The 20,851-nt window shown below is 40.0% G+C and overlaps 1 protein-coding gene across 2 annotated transcripts in view; it reads right to left on the bottom strand.

Moving 5' to 3' along the window:
- TENM1 (teneurin transmembrane protein 1) overlaps positions 1-20,851 on the bottom strand; it is an 806,315-nt gene that overhangs the window by 103,172 nt on the left and 682,292 nt on the right. For both annotated transcript variants that reach the window (XM_060293028.1, XM_070044740.1), the window contains 3 exons: positions 18,493-18,742; positions 10,283-10,303; positions 4,866-5,098 (listed from right to left, as the gene is read on the bottom strand). In XM_060293028.1, coding sequence (XP_060149011.1) covers positions 4,866-5,098; positions 10,283-10,303; positions 18,493-18,742 — 504 coding nt within the window. The remainder of the gene's footprint in view (positions 1-4,865; positions 5,099-10,282; positions 10,304-18,492; positions 18,743-20,851) is intronic.

The raw sequence follows: 20,851 nt of genomic DNA, 5'->3' as shown, positions 1-20,851 counted from the left end.
GGATACTGCCCAATTCCTGCTGAGTTCTGAGGTCAGTTATGCTTAAAGATGCACATGAAAATAGAAATATACTCCATGGTGAGGTCCAAGAAGACCAAATTAAGTCATTGATTAATTTCATCCTGTCCAGTCGCTCCTTCACCCTCTGTAGCTACTTAAAAAAAATAAATGTATTCAGCTTGTCACAAATTTTATTTTATATCTCCACCTAGTAGCATTTCACATTCTGCTTAAGTACTTGGTCATCTATTACATGACTCATTAGTTTGAGTTCTCTGTAGAATTAAAGAACGTTGCAGTAAAAATAATAAATGGAACCTAAGTTTCAACTACATCAGCCATGCATGTTTTAAAAGCATCTTGCAAAGTCAGTTCAAACTCATATACAATGCCAGGGATTAGCACACCATCAACTTCTTTGCTAAACTTTTTTCCTTGCCCCATTACATTGAAGTACTGATGAGTAAAATGGCAAATGTTTCTCTTTACTGGGATTCAAATCAAAGTGTGTAAAACTGGATCAGATAAAGACTTCTTCCCAGGAGAAGTACCCAGGGGCTATCTTATATAAAACTCTATTCAGGGGTACTTCCATTTTTCCTTTAAACACAATTTTTAGCTACCAGTTGTAGTCAGTTTAATGAAGTTAAGGTTTCCTGACTCCATCTCTTAAGAAAAAGTTGAAGTTGCTAACTGCAGAATCTTCCAAAGAGATGTGACAATGTTTCCTGGAGATTTATTTGAACAATTCCATTTACAGATTATGCAAATGCTATGGAGTGCACTATGGGTATACTATCGGGTCAGAAAAATCAGAGGAATAGTTTTAATAGGAAAAGGAAACTGGACTGAAAGTCATTCATCTTCCAAATAAAAATATTTTGTTTTCACTGAATACATGTCATTAGATTGAAAAGCATTTTCCACTATTTCCTACCCTCCTAGAGAAGCCAACAGAGATCATGGATTTTAGCTGAAGGGAAGGCTACCCCGCCCCCCACCCCAGCTCATGGGTTTTGGAGTCAGGTAGACCTGGTTTGAATTCCAGTGTTATCTGTAAACTGTCTGACCCTAGATAAATTTCTTAAGGTATGTGAGCCTCTATCTCCTCATCTTTACAATGGGGATAATACTATTTACCTTGTGAATTGTGAAGATTAGAGATACCCTGTGTAAAATATCGAACACAGTGTACAGCACACAGTAGACACTAAGTAAGTTAGAGCTATGGTTATTTTAATACATTAGAGCTGGGAGGGAGATCATCCCAAGCCCTTCAGTTTACAACTGAGCAATCTCAGGACCCAGTGTGTATATGACTAGTCCAATGTAACAAAACTAGTCAATGGCATCATTAAGTCTATTTCAGCGTTCAGGGAGGTACGGTGACTTTCCAAGAAACAGTGGCATTACATGGATGGAACACGAAAGCCTAGGCTCCCTAACCCAATATTCATCACAATTTGCTGCCATTTCTCAAAAAAAAAAAAAAAAAAAAAAAAATCCCATGGCTTCTGACCTTTTTTTTTTTCTGACCTTTTGCTGACTGGTTTTAATCCCACTTGATAATTTATTCCAATGTTAGGACAAATGATCTGAAAAGCAAATTTTATTTCATCCTATTTTTAGAATAGATTCAGAAAATAAATTAGCTGTCTTGCAGATTAACATTTATTTGACTTACCTTGCATAATTAAGGACATGCTGGAGAGCCTGCCTGTAATTGCAATATGTTGCTTGTTAAAGTCTTAGAGCGAGCTCTCTTTCCTAACCTAGAAATGATACTCCCTAGATGTACATTTCCATTTTCTACTGATCTACAGCTTTTCTTTATTAGCTTCTAGGTGGAGAGAAAAATCAAACCTCTCCTTCAAGAAATCCATTAAACATTTGCTGTCTTCTAAGGGGGAGGGATGAAGGAGCTGATGTTCATGGTAGCTGTAAAGCCAAAAAACAAACAAATTGGGCTTTCTTGAGAGATAAAGAACCTGCAGGAGAACCTCAAAGACATAATTAGCAATTAGCAATACTCTCCTCTCAATATGCCCACCGTGCCCTAATGACTTCCTGCATATTTCCTTCCTCTACGGAAGTCTCCGAAATTGCCCTGCAGCATTCCATATAATGAGAACCTCACTTCTGATTCACTGCCAAGGGTAAGTGCTGTCTAGATTCAGCGTGGAGATAGGTGCCCTAGCTAGGCACCTCAGTGTTCTGACCAGCATTTTCAGATCAACCGATGTCTGGACATAGGTTCTGCCATCTGAGTGATTTCGAAGATCACTAACAGGGTCCTCAAACACTGTGAATATGGTTGAAGGAGGTGTGATGGACACTTAGTGTGAGTCACACATTCCCTCCCTTTAAACATCCTCATTCACTCACTGGATCAGAGCAGATGTTGCCAACAGCAGCTTTAGTACATTATGTGAAAGCTGTCTTGGATGGATTAGACATTCAGCTGTCTGAAGACTGGGCCAGCTGTTCTTAGGGCCCCTTACTGCTTTGGGATGAATAGTGTACCAGATTACTGTAAAAGCCACGCTCAGATAGAAGGTTGCGTAAGTCAAGCCAAAGGAAAATGCGCTACTAGCTATGACAAGAAGAAAAACTTAGTTTAATGTTAACTTTAATAGATATATAAATTTTGACACTCTCATTACTGACGTTTCCAGAGTTCATGTAAACCCTGCTCATCAGGACTCTATTATTGCTGCTTTCCAAGCCAAAAAAAAAAAGCAGAGCTGCAGTGAACCAATTATTTGCTTTATTTGGAAAAGCTGACATTCATCCTGTGTGGCAGGTTGAATGTGGTAGGTGAGATGAGTGGTTTTCACACCAGCAGCAACTCAGGAGGGTGTCAATTTCAGGCACAATACAAGCTTGATTCCTCCCTATTTCTCATGCAGAAATCCTTATAATACCTGTAAGCGTTTTAAACCTGTGTAAAAGGTGGGACCCAGCCTGACGTATTTCCTTGAAAGATGAGCTGATTATATGTTGCACCCGAGTTATGCATTCACTCATCAAATATTTATTGCAGACCTACTATGTGTAAGGATGGAGCACAGGTACAAGAGGAAAAAAGAAACATTCCCAAACACTTTACCATGATACTTATGGGTGGGGACGCTTATGTTCCCCTAGGGAAAAAAGGTCATCCCCTTTAAGTGCCATTGAAATTCCTCTTAGGAATACTTGGGTATGGATAAGAGTTACCTAATTGGTCAATTACATAAGAAGCATGTGTAGTGGATCTCACACTGTGCAAGATATTGCTGAGGAGGTGGGGAAGAGTCCAAAGAAATATTAGATATAGTTTCTCATCTCAAGCAGCTCACTTTGGTAATAAAAAACACTCCATTCATGAAAGGACTGGAAAGTAAAAGAAGGCAAAATATAATCAGGTGCTAATTGGGTAGTGGAGACACTCTTAAAGAAATTCAGATTTAATGGGCTGGGTTAGCCAGAGGGGCTTTATGAAAGACACATGCCTTGAGTATGGCGTTGAAGAAAGGGACGGCTTTAAACTCCGACTGTAGTTGAAATTTAATCCCCATACGGCAAATGTCAAATAGCTAAAGAGTAACCTCTTAATATTTGAAATAGTAAGTTGACCATCTAACAAATTAAACACATTGACCTCACTATATTTTTCGGCATGGAAAGGTGTTCATAATACATTACGTATGAAAAGCAGATTACAGAACAGCATTCTATAATACGATTCCATTATTAGAGAATAAAATATATGATATGCATAGAAAAAAGTCTAGAAGGATATACACTAAAATGTTAACAGTGGCTTTCTAGATGTGGTAGGATTATGCGTGACCTCAATTAAAAACATTTTTTGTGTTCTCTCTTTTCTAATTTTTCTGCAACAATTGTGTATTATTTGTGTAATAGTTAAAAAGAAAAAACACATTGGGTTCTTAAAACCCACTACAATGAATACTTCATAAAACCTGCTGAAATAAAAGTACACATACACACAACATCTTGGAGAAGGAACAGAGAAGAATGATTAAATAATTAAGGAGATCGGGTGGATGATATATGACGACAGACTTAAAAGTTGACTATCCTTCAGCTTAGTGGCCTAAGATGGGAATATGATCCAAGTCTATAAAATCATGAAGCTGACTGGGAGAACACGTTTATTTACAAATCCCAGGCAACAGAATTGAGGGTTGGCCCTTTAAGGTTGAGAAGCTGAATTTAGAAAAAAATAACAGTAAGGCTGAGCTCTCACAGAAGGCCAAAAAAAAAAAAAAAAAAAAAAAAAAAAAATTGGAATTTGTTATACTAGGGGTGATATAAATTGAAAATATAAATAGCTTCAAGAATGATTTAGATAAATTAATGGAAGATAGGTTCATTAAAGGTTGGTTGTTAAGGAAAAGCCAGGAGTGTCTAAAGTCTGTGAGATACTCAATATATTTGAAAGTGGTAGAAGGTGGCACAGACCTGATCCCCAAACCAGTGCAGGCCACAGTGCTAAAGCCTTCCTCCTGGAGGCTCTCTGCTGGCCAGGAGTTAACCCTTTAGTTGTTGGACTATTGGGAGTTTCCAGGAAGGAGATCATGGGGAGAGGCTGGGGTGTCCGGGAGGCAGAGGGTTCTGGGCAATAACTATTTATCAACCAGAAAAGAAGCATTCCAATATTTTAATAACAGTTATGACTATACTAATGCATACGGGCTAAAAATTAGTCCTGGGTGTGCCTATCTTCCGAGATAGACTTCAGAGATGATGTCTGTCAGAGGTACATTGGGACGGATAGACTACAGTGTGATAACAATCTTAGGATTCTGCCAAGTCAAATGAAACGTTTAGATAACCAAAGGATTTTTTATTTTTACCTCGAGGGCTGTTCAGTGAAGCTTCCGATGCTCTCCCTCCATCTCCACAGTGACTCTGGTCAAAGGGAAGGCACTGATCTCCTGTTCCTGCCACCACTTCAAAATTCTTGGACAAGTCTTTTGTTTCCACAAGAGATTTCAACTTGTAGACTTTTCGGGTATTGGTGTCTGATAGATAAAGTGATTCAGACACAGGGTCCATAGCCAGATAGTATTTGTGAGCAGGACTTGTGCTAAGGAAGAGAAAAGTAAAGTTATTCAAAGCAATTTGTTCAGCATACACTCCCTGGGGTCTGCCTTTTGTCACAAATGGAAAATTCTCTTAAGAGATAAAAGAATTAATGTATCTTCCTTATGTACCGAGCCGATAGGTACCTCTTTGTTTTTCTAGTAATGGGTCTGGGATTAAAAAATAATTCAGCGCGTACTGCTAACCTGTAATGTTCCTGATATTCCAATACCGTCCATTTGGGGGTAGAGAAAGAAGCAGAAGATAGAAAATCCCAGGAGATCCTTTTTCTCATACATACCTTTCATACCCCCCTCAGTTCTCCAATTACCTACTAGATGACTGCCTGGATGTCTAAGTCACCTCAAACTCAACAAATCCAAAACAGAAGTTATTCTCTTCCTGCCTTCCCCATCCTTCAAAAACCTACTTCTTGTCTTCTGGGCTTCCTGCCTCACTTGCAGTCACTACTGTCCTCCCAGGGTGCTGCTGGAAATTGAAAGGCATGTACAAAAAGTGAGGAGTGTGTCTTAGGGAGGGCTGTGCTGGAGATACTCTTCCACTCCAAGCTTCCTTTTGTTAGCTGACCACCGTACTTCTCTAATACACTTTTTCTTTTTCAGGACATAACAGAAGTGATCATATTTGACCTTGTCTTGGTTATAATTAAAATCATCCATACCTCCAAAAGGTGACATTCAAGTTACCTTGATCAGATTTTGGTATTCCTGAAACTCTTCAGTTCCATATTTTACATAGGATCTTGTGTTATTTTTATCTGCATACATGGCTGAGCTCATTCATTAGTTTTGACTATTCCTAATATCATTTTTCCAATAGCTGCAGGAACTTTGGTTTGGGGGACATTTTGCTTGAACTTAAGGTTCCTGTACTGCTGATATCATCCAAGCTCCCAACATGGAAGTCTAACCCTTACTCTCCCCTTTTCTCTCCACATTGTGCCTAATTGTGCCTGAAAACAAGCTTTCAGAAGCTTTGTCCCTCCTGCCATCACATTAGTTCTAACTCTTATCATCTGTGGCCTGGAATATTTTCTATAGTCCTGCCCATAGGAGGTGTTTTTGAAATCTTAAATCCATTTTTCCCCCATACTGACTCCAGGGTTATTCTGATCATTTGGTTCCCATCTTTAAAAACTGTACAAACGTTTAAATGTTCCTTAGTGTGGTGCACATTCCTTTCTTCACTTAGTAATTAATTCTCTTTAACCTTTTAAGGCTTTACTCAGGCATCATCTTCTGAAGAAAGCCTTCCGGAAATGTCTAGGCTCGGTTATTTGCACTATGCTTACCTCTATTCTCGGGGATCACACATCATATTACTTTTTTAAAAATGTATTGGTATGCCCCAGTAAACCATGAGAGCTTGGAGGAGAGTAATCTTGTCTTATCTCTAACGTGCTCACTGCACAGCACTCTGCCTCACACCCAATGGTCTAAGCCAGAAACCAGAAGCCATTCTTTACTGCTCCTTCTTTCCGCCATTCCCCATATCCAGTAAAACATCATTAAAAAAAAATTCTACCTCCTAAACTCTTTTCCAATCTGCCCACTTCTCTTTATCTCCACCGTCATTAGTCCTGACATCTCTCAGCTGCACTCCTTGCTTGGTAATACCATTTCTGTATTGTGGATTTATTCAAGTCATTCAGAAGTATTTACTAAGTGCAAACAATGTGCCAAGGAACTGTGCTATGGTCTGGAGACCTACCTGTGTGCCCAATACAGCCCCTTGCTGCATGGAACTCACAGTCTAGTGGGGGAGTCAGATCAGTAAATAGGCTATGACTGTCATAAATCCAAGTGTTACAACAGAAGAAGAAAGGGAGAGAAATGAGCAGATAGGAGGGACACGTGACCTAGCAGCAGCTATCACATTGTATTAGCATTATTGTTTTAAATTATGAAGTCCATACTTTACTCCTATTTCCTTAGTTTTTAATTAATATCCTTTTTCTGTTTCAGGATTCCACCTAGGATACCAAGTTATATTTAGTCTTCGTCTCCTTAGGCTCCCCTGGGCTGTGACAGTTTCTTAGACTTCCCTTGTTTTTGATGACCCTGATAGTTTTAAGGAGTACAGGTCAGATATTGTGTAGGATGCCCCCACGGCATCGTTGTCTGATTTTTCTTTTTTCTCATAGTTAGACAGCGACTACAGGTTTTGGGGAGGAAGACCACAAGGGTAAAGTGCCATTCTCATCAAATCAAATCAAGGGTAGTAATATCAACATGACTTACTGTTGATGTTGACCTCGATCACCTGGCTGAGGTAGTGTTTGTCAAGTTTCTCCTCTGCAAATTTACTTTCTCTCTTACTTTCCACATTGTATTCTTTGGAAGGAAGTCATTCTGCCAAGGCAACACTTAAGGAGTAGGGAGTTATACTCCACCTCCTTGAGGGTCGAGTAGCTACATAAATTATTTGGAGTTCTTCTGCATGAGAACCTTATCTTTTCTCCTCCATTTATTTATGAACTCAACCATTTATTTATATCAGTATGGACTCATGGATATTTGCTTTATACTTTGCATTAAACTCCAATGTGACTTTATTTTGTTGCTCAAATTGTTCCAGCTTTAGCCATTGGGAGCTCTTTCTGTGGGCTTATGTGCCCCTCATAAACCCCCATCAATGTCGGTGCGTTTTGGGTTTTTTTGAGCACTTCCTTACTTTCTGGAAGTACAAGATGTTGCAGGCTCATCTTGTATAATCCCTGCTCCAGGACTGGAACGAATCATTTCTCCAAGGACCCCTGGTTCCTTTCATTGAAGAATGGTATTAGAAACTGAGATCTGAGTGCTGGGTGTAAGCACTATTTTTTCCACATCTCTCTCTCTCCAGATACACTGTGAACTCTTTGCAGGAAAGAACATTATTCCGCTCTCTACCTCAGTGCCAACAGAGGGTCTGACAGGGTTGATGTTCAGGAAGTGCTGGACTAAACTGCAGGACATGAAACTAACTAAGACATAGAGGAGTTCGGGCCTTGGCTACTTAGCCAAGCAAAATGGAGGGGAGAAGGTCATTAGAATAATTAAGATACTCTTAAGGACTGGCATGTTCCTGATTGTATTTGTAATTGCATTTGCCCTCTAAGCATATTTATATTAATGATAGTAAGGCTGGCAAATACTGATTTGAGACCCAGTTTATGGTTTTAATTGGAAAAAAATCAAATCCAATCGGAATACTTGATTTTTTTCTACTTACCTTCATCAAATAAGAGAATCCGGTAGATTCCAGGGACATCTTCAACCCTGGAACCACCATGACAGCTGCTGTAAATAAACTGTAAAGGGTCCCAACAGATTCCAGAATTGATTTGGCAGTCATATCAGACAAAGCATCTCTGTAGCAAAGACTGCTTAAATAGGGGTTTGAGTAAAAGTTTTGACATATTTACTTGCACTTTTTGCCTTCAGAATAAAATTTTTCCAGTGCCCTTAGATCTTTCTAGAATACAGAAGGGGTCACAACCCTTCCCTGAAATAACCTTCAATACTTTGGTAGCCAGTCTGTGGAAGTTTCAACTGAGCCAGATCAATCGCGTTTTGTTTAGGAGAAGTCCATAGGCTATTTTTCCAAGAGAAATGTTACTTGCACAAAAGCACTTTGGAATGCATTCCTTTCATTTACTATCGAATATCCCCTATGTGCCTGTGAGGGAAGTTGGAATTATCATTCTTCTCAAACCTCAGCTGGGGAAACCCAGACACATAGAAGGCTCGCCCAAGGTCACCAACAAGCCTGTGCTTGGACTAATATTAGATTAGATCATATGTGACTGTGTATGCAAAATAAATACCTACAAGAATAGTCTTGTTCTGAAAGTGGCAAAAAAAAAAAAAAAAATCAGCGTTACTGTCTTCTTCTAACTATGTTGCTCAGCGAGGCTGTTCTCAAACTTTGCACACTGGCCTTTAGAAAACAGAACAGCCCAACGCACCAAATTCATATCTGATGGTTATTTTCTTGACAGCCAACAGTCAGGAAGGTCTCTTATATTGAGATGTAATTTCTTGCCATTTCATGCCATTTCCCAAGTGCACGTCAGCTCTTTTGAGATTGTTTCTTTCTACTTTGTGGAAACATGCCAAACCTGAGAAAGAAAAACCACTGGACTACATTCCAATTTGTTCTAATCCCTTGTGTCTAAACGCGTATTGTAATTTGAGATACGTGAAGATTTCTCTTACAACTTCAGTGTTGTTACACTTATTGTCACCTTCTGGTTCGTTTTATATTCAAGCAATGCCCTTCAACTTAGCAAAGATCCCTTCATTCATGCTAGTTAAAATCACACAGATTGTTAAATGGGCAATTAATGCTTATAATTAATACTGGGCAACATTTTCCCAGAAAGCAATTTGATAACCAATTTAATTTGCTTAAGGAATCAGTTATGCCAAAGTAGCAAGGCTGATCTTGTGCACTGGTATTTAGGAAGTGGCATCTCCCAAACAAAATCCAAATTACAAACCCTACCAGCGCCATTTTGATGACAATTGGCATTTGAAAGTGAACAAATTCAATTTTCTCCTTTGCAATTTCAGGTAATTTAGAACAGTTTTGACAAGTGTAATGCATAAACAAATTGAATACAAATACTCATTATGACTAATTTCAGAGTTATGTGCCCTTGTCAGTAAATGGTCAGTTTAAAGTTTATTATTTTTTTGGTGGGATAAAATAGAAACCATGAGGTCACATAAGAGGAAAATGGAAAAATCTTATTCAAGAAGGTCATCATGGGCACTCTCTCTTAATACACACGTCAACTACATTCCTGGAAGCAGGAAGATTGCTGTGCTACCTCTCTCTCTACCTGCAACTTGAAAACATCGAATCTATTTGAACTTACAGACTCACTTGTGATATCACCTAAGGAAAACATAAGCCTGAAAGTTTTGCTTTCCCATGAAGTACTGAACGGCCAGCTTTCACTTATCTTGTTTTCTTTTTGGTATATTTTGATCCTCCAGCAAATTCCCACTTAGTGGAGCTCTCTCCTTTTGGAAGACACTTACCTGAGTTATAACTTCCAAGTTCATGTTCACATTATGCCTTTAACCTTACTTAAGAAGTTTCCCTGTTAGCGCATTATTAGGAGGTGGCGTCTTAGGCAAGAAGGGGCATTAGGTAGCCACCCATGTGATTTGCTTACCTATGTCTGGTATCTCTGTTTCTAGGGTGCACAAGGTATCCACGAGTGGCAAGTAAAAGCAAACAGAGAGTCATCAGTGTCATTCAACAAGCCAAACCTAACCAGACACACCCATTCAATTCCTAACTCAGCTTGTGGCTATTAGAGGGACTCCACAGGGATCACTTAGATGTGCAAGCCAATCCCTCCAGATGTGGACCCAATCCCTCCAGGCTGCTCCTCCAAATGGTGTCAAGGTGACTGAATATCCTGCTTGGTGGGTGGGCAAAGCTCTAAGGCAGTTTTTTCAAAAAGTTCACTCGGGACCGTTTTCATTGGAATCGGTTGGGTTCTTGCCACATACGCAGTTTCCTGGGGCTCTCCCCAGTCATATGAATCAGGACCTTGAAGTGGGAGTGGAATTCCCAGGAATTCCATTTTGAACGAACTCAGGTGGTGATTCTGATGCAGAATAAGGTTTAAGAACCACTAGGCTAGGTTTTGAAGAAGCAGCCACTGCAAAGGGTCTGACTGTTCTAGGCTCTATTTTGTTTTTCTGTTTTTTTGAATTTTATTTTATTTATTTTTTAATACAGCAGGTTCTTATTAGTTATTTTGAAAGCCACTTTATCAAAATGCAAACTCTTTCATTATCAAGTCTTGCGTGCAACAGACATCCCAAACCCAACTTTAAGCCACTTATATGATTGCAGAGATAAGACAGGGACATGTCTTGTGAACATTAGCACATTATTTAGCAATATTAAACAATTTAACAAATTGAAAGTATAAAAGTTTTCTCTTCGACCATGATAGAATGTCCCTGGCATCAAAACTGCTGCCTCAAAATAGCTTCAATAAAACACCATTTACATCAAACTCCTAGGGCCTTGTGTTGTCCAGTTATCCATGCACCAAGGGGGCAACCGGGGTGGGCAAAACAGAACTATGTCAGAAGCAGCAGAACGCTTTGGGGAGCCCCTGATCTGTAAGCCTCTTGGCACAGGGCACTGCCTAGGCTATTTCACTCTGCGACCTGGTATGGGTCTTCTCACCCCGGGAGCGCAGTCCGTGGACAGGCCTGACTTTGGGTCAAATCTACCCAGAATTAAAAGGCTATAATCATCTGTGAAATATAGTCATTTAAATTTTAAAATCCTTTTAAATCTGGCCCTTATGTCATTTTGAAAAATATGAAGATAACAAATCTTTTTATCTAAACTAGAAAATGTTCTTATTCTTTGGAACATCAGGAAAGAAGAAAAGATACAAAATGATTTCTTTTGAAGCCATCTGCAACTACTGATTCAAGTCTTTCTAAAGAGAATCTTTCTGGGATTTTACTAGTTGGGTTATGGTGAGGATCCACTGACTTTTCTGTTTCATGGGGCCACCTCAAAAGGGTGGGTATCCCCTGGGTTGACACAAAAGATCAAAAGGTAAGGGTGGGGAGATGTGATTAGAAATCTGGCCCCAGACATTTGAACCTCTTTGAGTTTTTTTGTCTTCAGACACTTCCTTGTTTTCATGGTCTCTAAATTACAGGCTGAGTGTGCTTGAGGCTGGCTCTAATCACCATTACAGGGTTGATCTTCCTGAAGGAAGCTGAGTTGTAAAAATACTAAAAGGATCTCATTAAAGCAATGGTTTCGTCTACCACAGAGTCTCATGGTACAGAACCATTTGTGTGGCTACAAAGGGTTCTGAAATTCTTAGGTGATGGCAAGGTGTGGGGAGGGGGATGGTCTGAGTTTCTTGCAGCTTCTTCTGATCCTGCCAATAATGTCACTGTGAATTTGGAAAGATGTCCCATATTATGCAGAACAGCTTCTCTCGTTAGCATCTCAGAGGGAGGAAGTGAAAATGACGGAATTTATTTCCAGTGTGTGACCTTGTTCTGTCCCAGAATTACTTTTAGTTAAAGATTTAGGATTGAGCTACCACCAAAGTCGGTCTGCTGTCTAGCTGGCAATGGACTGCATGCTGAGGTGTCAGCGTGTGAGCGCTTCACAAGTGCCTGGGCCCATCAGCGGGCATCACCACCTGGCAACTGACTGACTTGAAGCTTGCGGTGAGTTCGGAGAAAGGAGTGGAATGGCGAATCTTTTTAGAGCAATAAATGCTCCTGATGGTAGGACCTTTAAGTAGATCTTTGATTTTGTTCAGGACCTACATGATTAAAAGGGTTGTCTATTCTTTTTTAATTAAAAACTTTTTATTGAGATATAATTCACAAACCATAAAATTCACGCTTCTAAAAAGTGCAATTCAGCAGTTTCCAGTACATTCATAGAGTTGTGCAACCATCACTATCACTGAATTCCAGAACATTTTCATCATCCCATGAGGAAACCCCGTGCCCATCAGCAGTCGTTCCCCATTTCCCCGGCTCCCCCAGCCCCAGGCAACCATTAATCTGCTTTCTGCCTCTATGGATTTGCTTATTCTGGACATTTCGTATGAACAGAATCATATAATACGTATCCTTTTGTGTCTGGTTTCTTTCACTTAGCATCACTTCTGACCTATTCTTTATATATTCAGTGAGGTGGGGGATGGAGAAAAAAGGGACATGCCAACTTCGGAGGTGCTGTCTCGTGACCAGTCGTGGCCTGCTCTGTGTTGGTTGCAGCACTTTGCTTGTTCTTCATGCTGTTTTCAGCTTCTTCCCTCATACGTAGCCAGAAATATCTGAAGTCAAAGAACGAACTTCCCTGCCTGCTCATTGTCCCATGGTAGTCTTCCTTTGAAGACCGAGTTCCCACTCCTGCCACTCGTTGACTTCTTAGATCTTCCAACTTCAGCAAACCCTCATCTAAGACTGTCCTCATTCTCTGGCTCTGTCCCTTGGCCTTATCTCAACTTACCTGTCTTGTGTTTAGGGTCCTGCTTTCAGCTAGCAGTTCGTTTGAAAAGCAGTCTCACAAACGAATCCATGCCCAGGGATTAATGATGACTTTAGCTTGATGGGTCATTCTAACACAGGTTCCTGTGTTGGGGACTCTTGGAGAGGCAATGTCTCAACTCAGAGGAACACATTTCTTAGAGTGGAAATTGGGGCACTGTGGAAGGCCAGCGAAGATGTTTTGGGGTGACGTAAAGGGAGCCTTTGAGTGTCAATGTTAATACATGAGATTACACTGGGAAGGTAACCACCTGTTTCATCTACGTGTAGTTTGTTTCTGTCTTTGTAGCTCCAGCGCTGCTGACAAGAGGAAGGTTCTTGGTCACTTCTCAGATATTTTCAAAGCCCTCACAGTCCACATTCCATATGCCCCTCAGCATGCTAACTGCCCCTAAATGGGTGCTATTCCAGTTCTACTCAATACCTAGTCAATGACAGGAGTTGAGTCCTGAGAACAATGTAGGAAATATTCACCAGTCACTGTAAAAGAAACAGTAACATCTCAAGAGAAATTTTCATGTCACATTGACATTTGTCAAGTCCAAATTACTCAAGGTACCAAGAAGCATCTGCCAGGCTCTTACTGTTTTTTCTTTCTTTCATTTTTAATGAAAGGACAAAATAAATATCTGGAGAATAACAGCATCTTGAAGAATAACAGCATGAGGTTTTTATAAAGAATAAGTCATTTCCAGTTATGCTTAATAAGTTTTCTAATAGATTCATGAAATTAGAAGATGAGAGGGGAGCAAGAGGATATTCATACTTAAATTCTTGCAAAGCACTTGACATGGTGTCTCCTGTTTTTACTTATATAACTATCCATGTAAGTTTTAGAAAACTGAAAAATGACCCTGAGGCCATAATCAAAGGAAGAGGAAACAGAGCCATTAATTGATGAGAAATAGTTGAAGGACTTGGGGATGTAGAGAATGAAGAAGAGAAAGCTCAGGAACCTATGGTAATCTGTCTTTACACTTGTGAAAGTTTCTCAGGTAAACAAGGGAAGTGGCTTCTGTGCTTCAGATGTTAACATTTGCCACTACTGAGTGGATGTTTCATGAAGACAATATAAGGAAGAATTTTCAACAGAGCATTCCAAAGATGCAGTGGACTGTCTAGAGAGATACGTAAGTTTTCTGTTATTGAAAAGGATCAAACAAAGTAGAGATGATCAACCGTCAGGGATGCAGTGGGCACTACGTTGTACCAGATACCTCCATGGACTCTTTCTATCGCTAAGCTCACAAATCTGTGATATCACTTTTGCGTTACTGAAATATGTGTGTGTGTTTAAAATTTTAACACGAGAAGCAAGTCACTAGGGATACCTAGGCCTAAACTATCTCATATGGAAATAAATCTATCTTAAAAAAAAATCTTCACAGAATGTATTTTTGAGACTCCCTTGGGTTTAATCGCATGATCTTATAAGCTTCCCTTCTTTATTATTTTATCTCAATTTCTCACTGGAAGGAAGCACTAAGATGTATATGTGCAGATGACATCTGCAGTAAACAGGCAAAGGGATACTATATACTTAAATAACAAGAAATAATATTGTTGTTCTTGGCATGTTGCTAATAATAATCACATAACTGACTTTTCCTTACCCTCCCCATGCAGCCAATGGGGGATCAGCTTGAGGAAATAAATGATCATCCAACAATGAAAATGAAATTATTTTTGAGGTCAGATGAAAGAAACTCAATTGGGGACAGTTTGGATCGGTAGAGCTGAGAGGAAAAATCTATAGTCTTCTAATCTTTGAAATGTCAAGGGGCATCTGGAATTGTTCAATGTGGCCCAAAATGGAACAAGAGGATGAAAGAGAAGGAAATCTAGAAGGGCAACCAGTAGGAGCAAGCTTTATGTCCTCTCAAAATGTCATCAAACTCTGGGCTGAGAAGTACACATCTGTGGATCTTAAAACAAGTTAAACCGTATAAGACATGTAAGAGGATGCTCAAATATTAACGTGAAGCCAATTTTATAGATAGAAAAGTAGAAAACAGAGTAGTTAAGTTATATAATGAATAACCTGACAGAGAGTGAAGATCTAGAATGTTCTGTATCCCTTTCTGTAACAACTTGTTGACGATATTGCTCTTTCATTCACAGCTTTAAATGCAACTAATAACATAATGACTATATATAGTCTGTGTTTCCAAGGAAACAGATGACTCAACCAAATAAAATGACTAATATGCACTGGAGGGGGGGTAATTAAATTAACTGATTTTAACATCAACCAAAAACTGGTACAAAATGAAGTTTCTGTCTATCTACAGTAGAATTCAATGAACATTATGGTTGTTAAGCTAGCAAAGCCCCTTATATCAACTTATTTCTCCCCAGGAAGTTTAAGCCTGGAAAAGTTACAAAGCAAATATAAAAATTCACCAATTGTATGTGAAAGATGCAATGTGTACAGTATAGGCTACCGATCAGGATAGATACTTTTTTTAAAAAAGTGAATCTAATAAGAGCTATATTAGTTTCTGAGTAAACATGACAGATAATGTTTGCTGTCACAGACTGGGTGGATGGTATTGACTGCAGTCAAATAGGGAGTTACCTGTTAATTAGGTCAAAATGATCATATATATATATATTCAATCAGCTTATTCCTCCGATGGCCAGTCAGAGGAGTGTCGGAGTAGAGAAGGAAGAACTATTTTTTTCTTCTTGAACCTAATGCAGGGAATCTTAACCATGAGTCTATGAAAGGGCTTCATCCACAGGAGGGGGGAATGTGGGGAGAGGGAAAATATGTGACCCCTGAATTTTTTGTGAATGTTTTTTTCTGGGGAGAAGGCACATAACATACAATAGATTCTCAAAAAAATCTGAGAATTTTACAAAAGAATGTTAGGGGGCTTCCCTGGTGGCGCAGTGGTTGAGAGTCGCCCTGCCGACGCAGGGGACACGGGTTCGTGCCCCGGTCCGGGAAGATCCCACATGCCGCGGAGCGGCTGGGCCCGTGAGCCATGGCCGCTGAGCCTGTGTGTCTGGAGCCTGTGCTCCGCAACGGGAGAGGCCACAACACTGAGAGGCCCGCGTACAGAAAAAAAGAATGTTAGGAAGAATTGCTCTACAGGAAGTCAGCTCAGAAGAGTCAGCTAGGGAGACTCAGGCTAAGTGAGAGCCTGGGTTTATGAGCTCATGGTGTGCACTCGCCTATGCATTTGAAGAGCTGTGACAGTGAGAGAGAGCAGTGTTTTGGAGTAAGAAGGAATAGAGGGATTGGAAAATACTTCACGCCATCAGAAATGAATTTTCCTTTATACTGAGAAAATCACTGCAATTAGGGTCCAAGTTATTCTACTTTAGTCTTCAAATGACTTTGTGTTGAAGGTCATAAGGTACTTTGGACTAAAATTCAAATTTGTGAACTGTTAAGGATCCTTGACGAGGGAGAATCTCCTTGATGAATGACAATTGCTCCACCTTAGGTAAATTTGCATTTAAATTACAACGGAAGGGACTAAATTTAGCTGGGTTTTCTTTTTTGTTTTTATAGATAATCCTATGGTTTTTTCCTCTGAGGAGTTAGCTATATAGGGGCTAGCTATATAGGTTTTATAGGGTTGGCTATATAGGGTCAGCAAGACAAGGTCTCTGTCTACCCGATGGCCAAGATCTGCATGCCTGGAAATATTCAGATGGTGAATGAATTGTTCAGTGCTCCACCCATGTTCGGCATCAGGTGGACAGAACTTCCCTAGGATTTTGAAAACAACATAGAATGTTGTATAAAACATTTGCAAATCCAGGCATACAGCCATCTTGGCCTTCCTTATTGACTTTCCAGTAAGTAGGTACCCAAAGGGATATAGTGCTTGTAATGACAAATCCTGGTGAGGTATGACGTCCCGAGGTACATGAACATTTGATTAGGGCAGGGTGCTATGAATTAGTACCTCTCTAGACTCTGTAGATGTGCTTTATCTTTATAAAATCTTAATTTTACAATCTATTTTTTTATCAGTCAAGGGATTTAACAGCTTTGTTCTCTATGACAGCGTTTGCAATTATAATTAAGAAATGTATTAAAACTGGAGTGAATTAATGTGAAAAATGGATGGGGGCTTGGGACTAGAAGATTTCCCCAGCTAGCTATGAAAGACTAACTCAGTCTGAGAAACGGGAGGTAGATTCCAAAGCAAAGCACGAGAATCTGAAAAATTTCGAGGACTATCCTTATGTATTCAAATTTCCACGTTTGTGTCAACATGAGTATTAAATGAAAATGACCCAAGATTTTGCATGTGCTTTCACTGGTCTTGACTGTGCTTCCATACATACAAGTTGTTCCATCATTGTCTCTATTCTCCCAGTCACTACTTTTCAGGTCAATGAGGTGATGAATGAGGCAAGAACTGTTTTGTGGAATAGTTTATAGAGTGGCACCAAAGTCTTCTGGAACATAGGGAAATTTTCAGCCTAATGCCCTGAAGGCATGTGTCAGGGATAAAGCTGTGATAACCAATGAGAAGAAAGGCTCTACCAGTTTACCCAGGGAAAGGGAAACAGGTCTGTTTATCTCTACTGGGATGAGAGAGGGTGTTTTCCTTTTCTAGGACTCCAGGGGACATATATTTGGTCTTATATCCTTAGAAAGGGAGAAATAAAGCTGATTAAGCCATGGTCTATTTACTTGCTATCTTTGTGTAACTTCAAAATATGAAATACCAAAAGGTATGAATTCCTTTCAAAAGGTGCCAAAATACTTTGTACTCTCAAGAAAATTCCTAAAACAGAGGAAGAAAGCCTAAAGATGAATGCTTTAATCATTTTTTCCAATGGATTAGAGCTTTTAAGGATAAAAAAGTAATCCTTCCTCAAAATGTCACACAAACACAGACGGCAATTTTCCTTTTGATGAACTGATCACTTCAAAAGACTGGACCTGGAGAACTTAGAAAATTTAGCCTTTTGGATTTGACAACACCTCTACCTGCTAGAATGAATACTAGATATTTCTGATCAGTCTTCATAGTGGCCAGAGCACGGGTTGAGTGACTTACCTGAGCACTCAGAAGTACTGAGATCCACGTCAGTGACAGGAATGCACCCAGGGAAGGCCACACATACAGCGATGTCAACACTTCCTGGTTCTCCAAAGCAGTGCTCAAAGGTTTCTTCAAGTACGAGTAGCCATGGTGACCTATGTCTGTGCCCCTATTCCTGCATCTTAGCTCAGTACTACAATATGGGCAACTGCATTTTCTGCTCCTTCTGGCAATGCCTTGTCTCTTCCTGTTTTCTCATTCTTGCTTTTTCCTTATCCACTAAGCAAACACAGAGATTAGAGGAGACTTACCTTAATTCCAAAATACTAACGGAGTTTCCCGAGGGAAATATTCGCCTTACAAAATTGAAGTCACCAACATACACACTACCATCAGGGCCAGAAGCTAAGGCAACGGGAGCAAAGAGTTTGTTGTTGTGGGCGAGGCCATTGCAGTTGGTGCAGGCAACACTCCGTTGGTGTCCATTACCCATTATGGTTGATATGACTGGAGGCTGCTGGGAAATGAACATATTTTCTCCATTCCCTTTGTGTATGATTCCTAGATCCAAGGGAAAAAAAAAAGAATTAAAAAAACTACCACACAGTATTCTCAGTGATATTTTAATTTCTCATTGTTCAAAGCAGGAAGGAGCGTTGGCCTGCTATAAAAGAACTTGAGAGTGAAGCGCATTGCCCCAGGTTTTAGTTAACTGCACAGCTACAACAAATGGCAGCATAACACTTTGCCTCAGTTTGCCCATCTGTGAAATGGAGTAATATACCCAGTCCTTTTAATGTTGATTCTAAATGCCTCAATGGAGCATTTAATGACTAACTTTTAATGATCTCCTGTTCACTTTGGGCTCTGTGAATCATCCATGGCTGATTTTTCATCTCTGGCTGGCTTTCTTCTGATGCCTGGCGCACACCTGTCTGACTTCAAACCACCCGCACTATGCAACGGCTTCGTGAAAAGGGAGTATCAGTCAATTTAATATTAACCTTAGCAAAACACAATCAGGAAGGTAATCTACTTCTGTGAAAAGAAAAGAAATCATATTGCTAGAATGCACTTCAAAGATATAAGAAAAGGACTTGAATTTTCCACTCTTTTGGACCATATCTCACTATCATCAGTGCAGGAAATAGAGATACTGACTTATGAGAATGCTGGAAAATACTCTGCAGTCATTTTCTTTGGGCAATCTCATCCATTCCCACGGCTTTAACTCCCATCTCTCTATGCTGAAACTTTCTCCTGTCTAGTCTAGAGTTTTCACCTGACATGCAATTTCCTAGTAGATCTCTTTACTTGGATGCCTCACAGGTTCCTCAAACTCAACAAATTGAACACTGAACTCGTTATTTTTATTTTATTTTATTTTTCTGCACTCCCCTACCAAACCCTCCTCCTCCTTCTGTGTTCCCCACTGATCTTCCGAGGTATCACTAGGCGTGTATTTACCCAAGTTGGGAATGTGGGCACCACTGTGGCTCTTCTTTTCCTCACTCTCTAAACCTAATTAATTACTAAACCCCCATTGAGTCTATCTCCTAAAATATGTTGAACCAGTTTCATGGTCTCCGTTTCTACCACGACTGCTTTCGTTCAGTTTGTCTTAAATTCTGGGTCTCCTGGTCTCCATGCATACCCATCTCCAAACCACTGTCCACACTCCTGCCATAGAGATTATGTCAATCTGTGGCTGAAAACCTTTTAATAGTTCCATACCCTCTGTGGAGTAAGGGGCCCATTCCTTATTATTAAGGAATACAAAGCCCTTCATGATTTGGCGCTTGCCTCTTTCTTCAGCCTTCTGTCTCATCGCCCTCTCATGTGTATCCCGAGCTTCAGCAACAGCAAACTATTTACAAGTATTTTCACATGCTTCCATTCCTCTCTGCTTTTTAAAAAAAATTATTTATTTATTTATGGCTGTGTCAGGTCTTTGTTGTGGCACGTGGGCTTCTCTCTAGTTGACGTGCAGCATGTGGGATCTTAGATCCTCGACCAGGGATCGATCCCACGTCCCCTGCACTGGAAGGTAGATTCTTAACTGCTGGACCACCAGGGAAGTCCTTCCTCTCTGCTTTTGTACTTCGCTAGTCCCTCTATCCTGAATGCCTTCCTCATCTTGTTTGTTTGGGAAATTCTTACCTATCCTCCAAAGCTCAGCTCAGTTCTTCCCCAATGCTCTATCCAGCCAGAATTAGTTACTTCCTCCTCTGTATGTGCAGTTTTCCATAGCTCTGTTATAACACTTGACACATGTATGATACGGTTTTCACTACTTCTCTATCTTCCCCATTAGAACATGAGCTCCTTGAAGGCGCACCCTCTGTCTTACTCCTTCCTGCGTTTCAGCGCCCATCCCTGTGGCCAAGTTGTTATAAGTGCTCAGTAAATGTTGAAAATAAGCTTTGAGTCTTTTATAGTTTCCTTGTCCAAATTCCAATGATTTTGAAAACCTGCTGAGCCTGGGCAGAAAACCCAAGGAACAAGTACTGCTGTGCTAAATAGCTCAAGTCTGCCCAGAATGAGCCAGGACAGGTATAAAAAAAAAAAAAAAAAAAGCCATGTGGTGAGAAGGCATGCCAATGTGTCAGGCTGAAGTAACTGACAGCAAATGAATGAATGCAGTTATCCTGTCCAGTCTTATTTTTTCTC

This window comes from Globicephala melas, chromosome X, assembly GCF_963455315.2.
Source record: "Globicephala melas chromosome X, mGloMel1.2, whole genome shotgun sequence".
In the NCBI taxonomy this organism is placed as follows: domain Eukaryota; kingdom Metazoa; phylum Chordata; class Mammalia; order Artiodactyla; family Delphinidae; genus Globicephala; species Globicephala melas.
The sequence above is the reverse complement of the archived record's forward strand: the minus strand, read 5'-3'. Positions and strand labels throughout refer to the sequence as shown.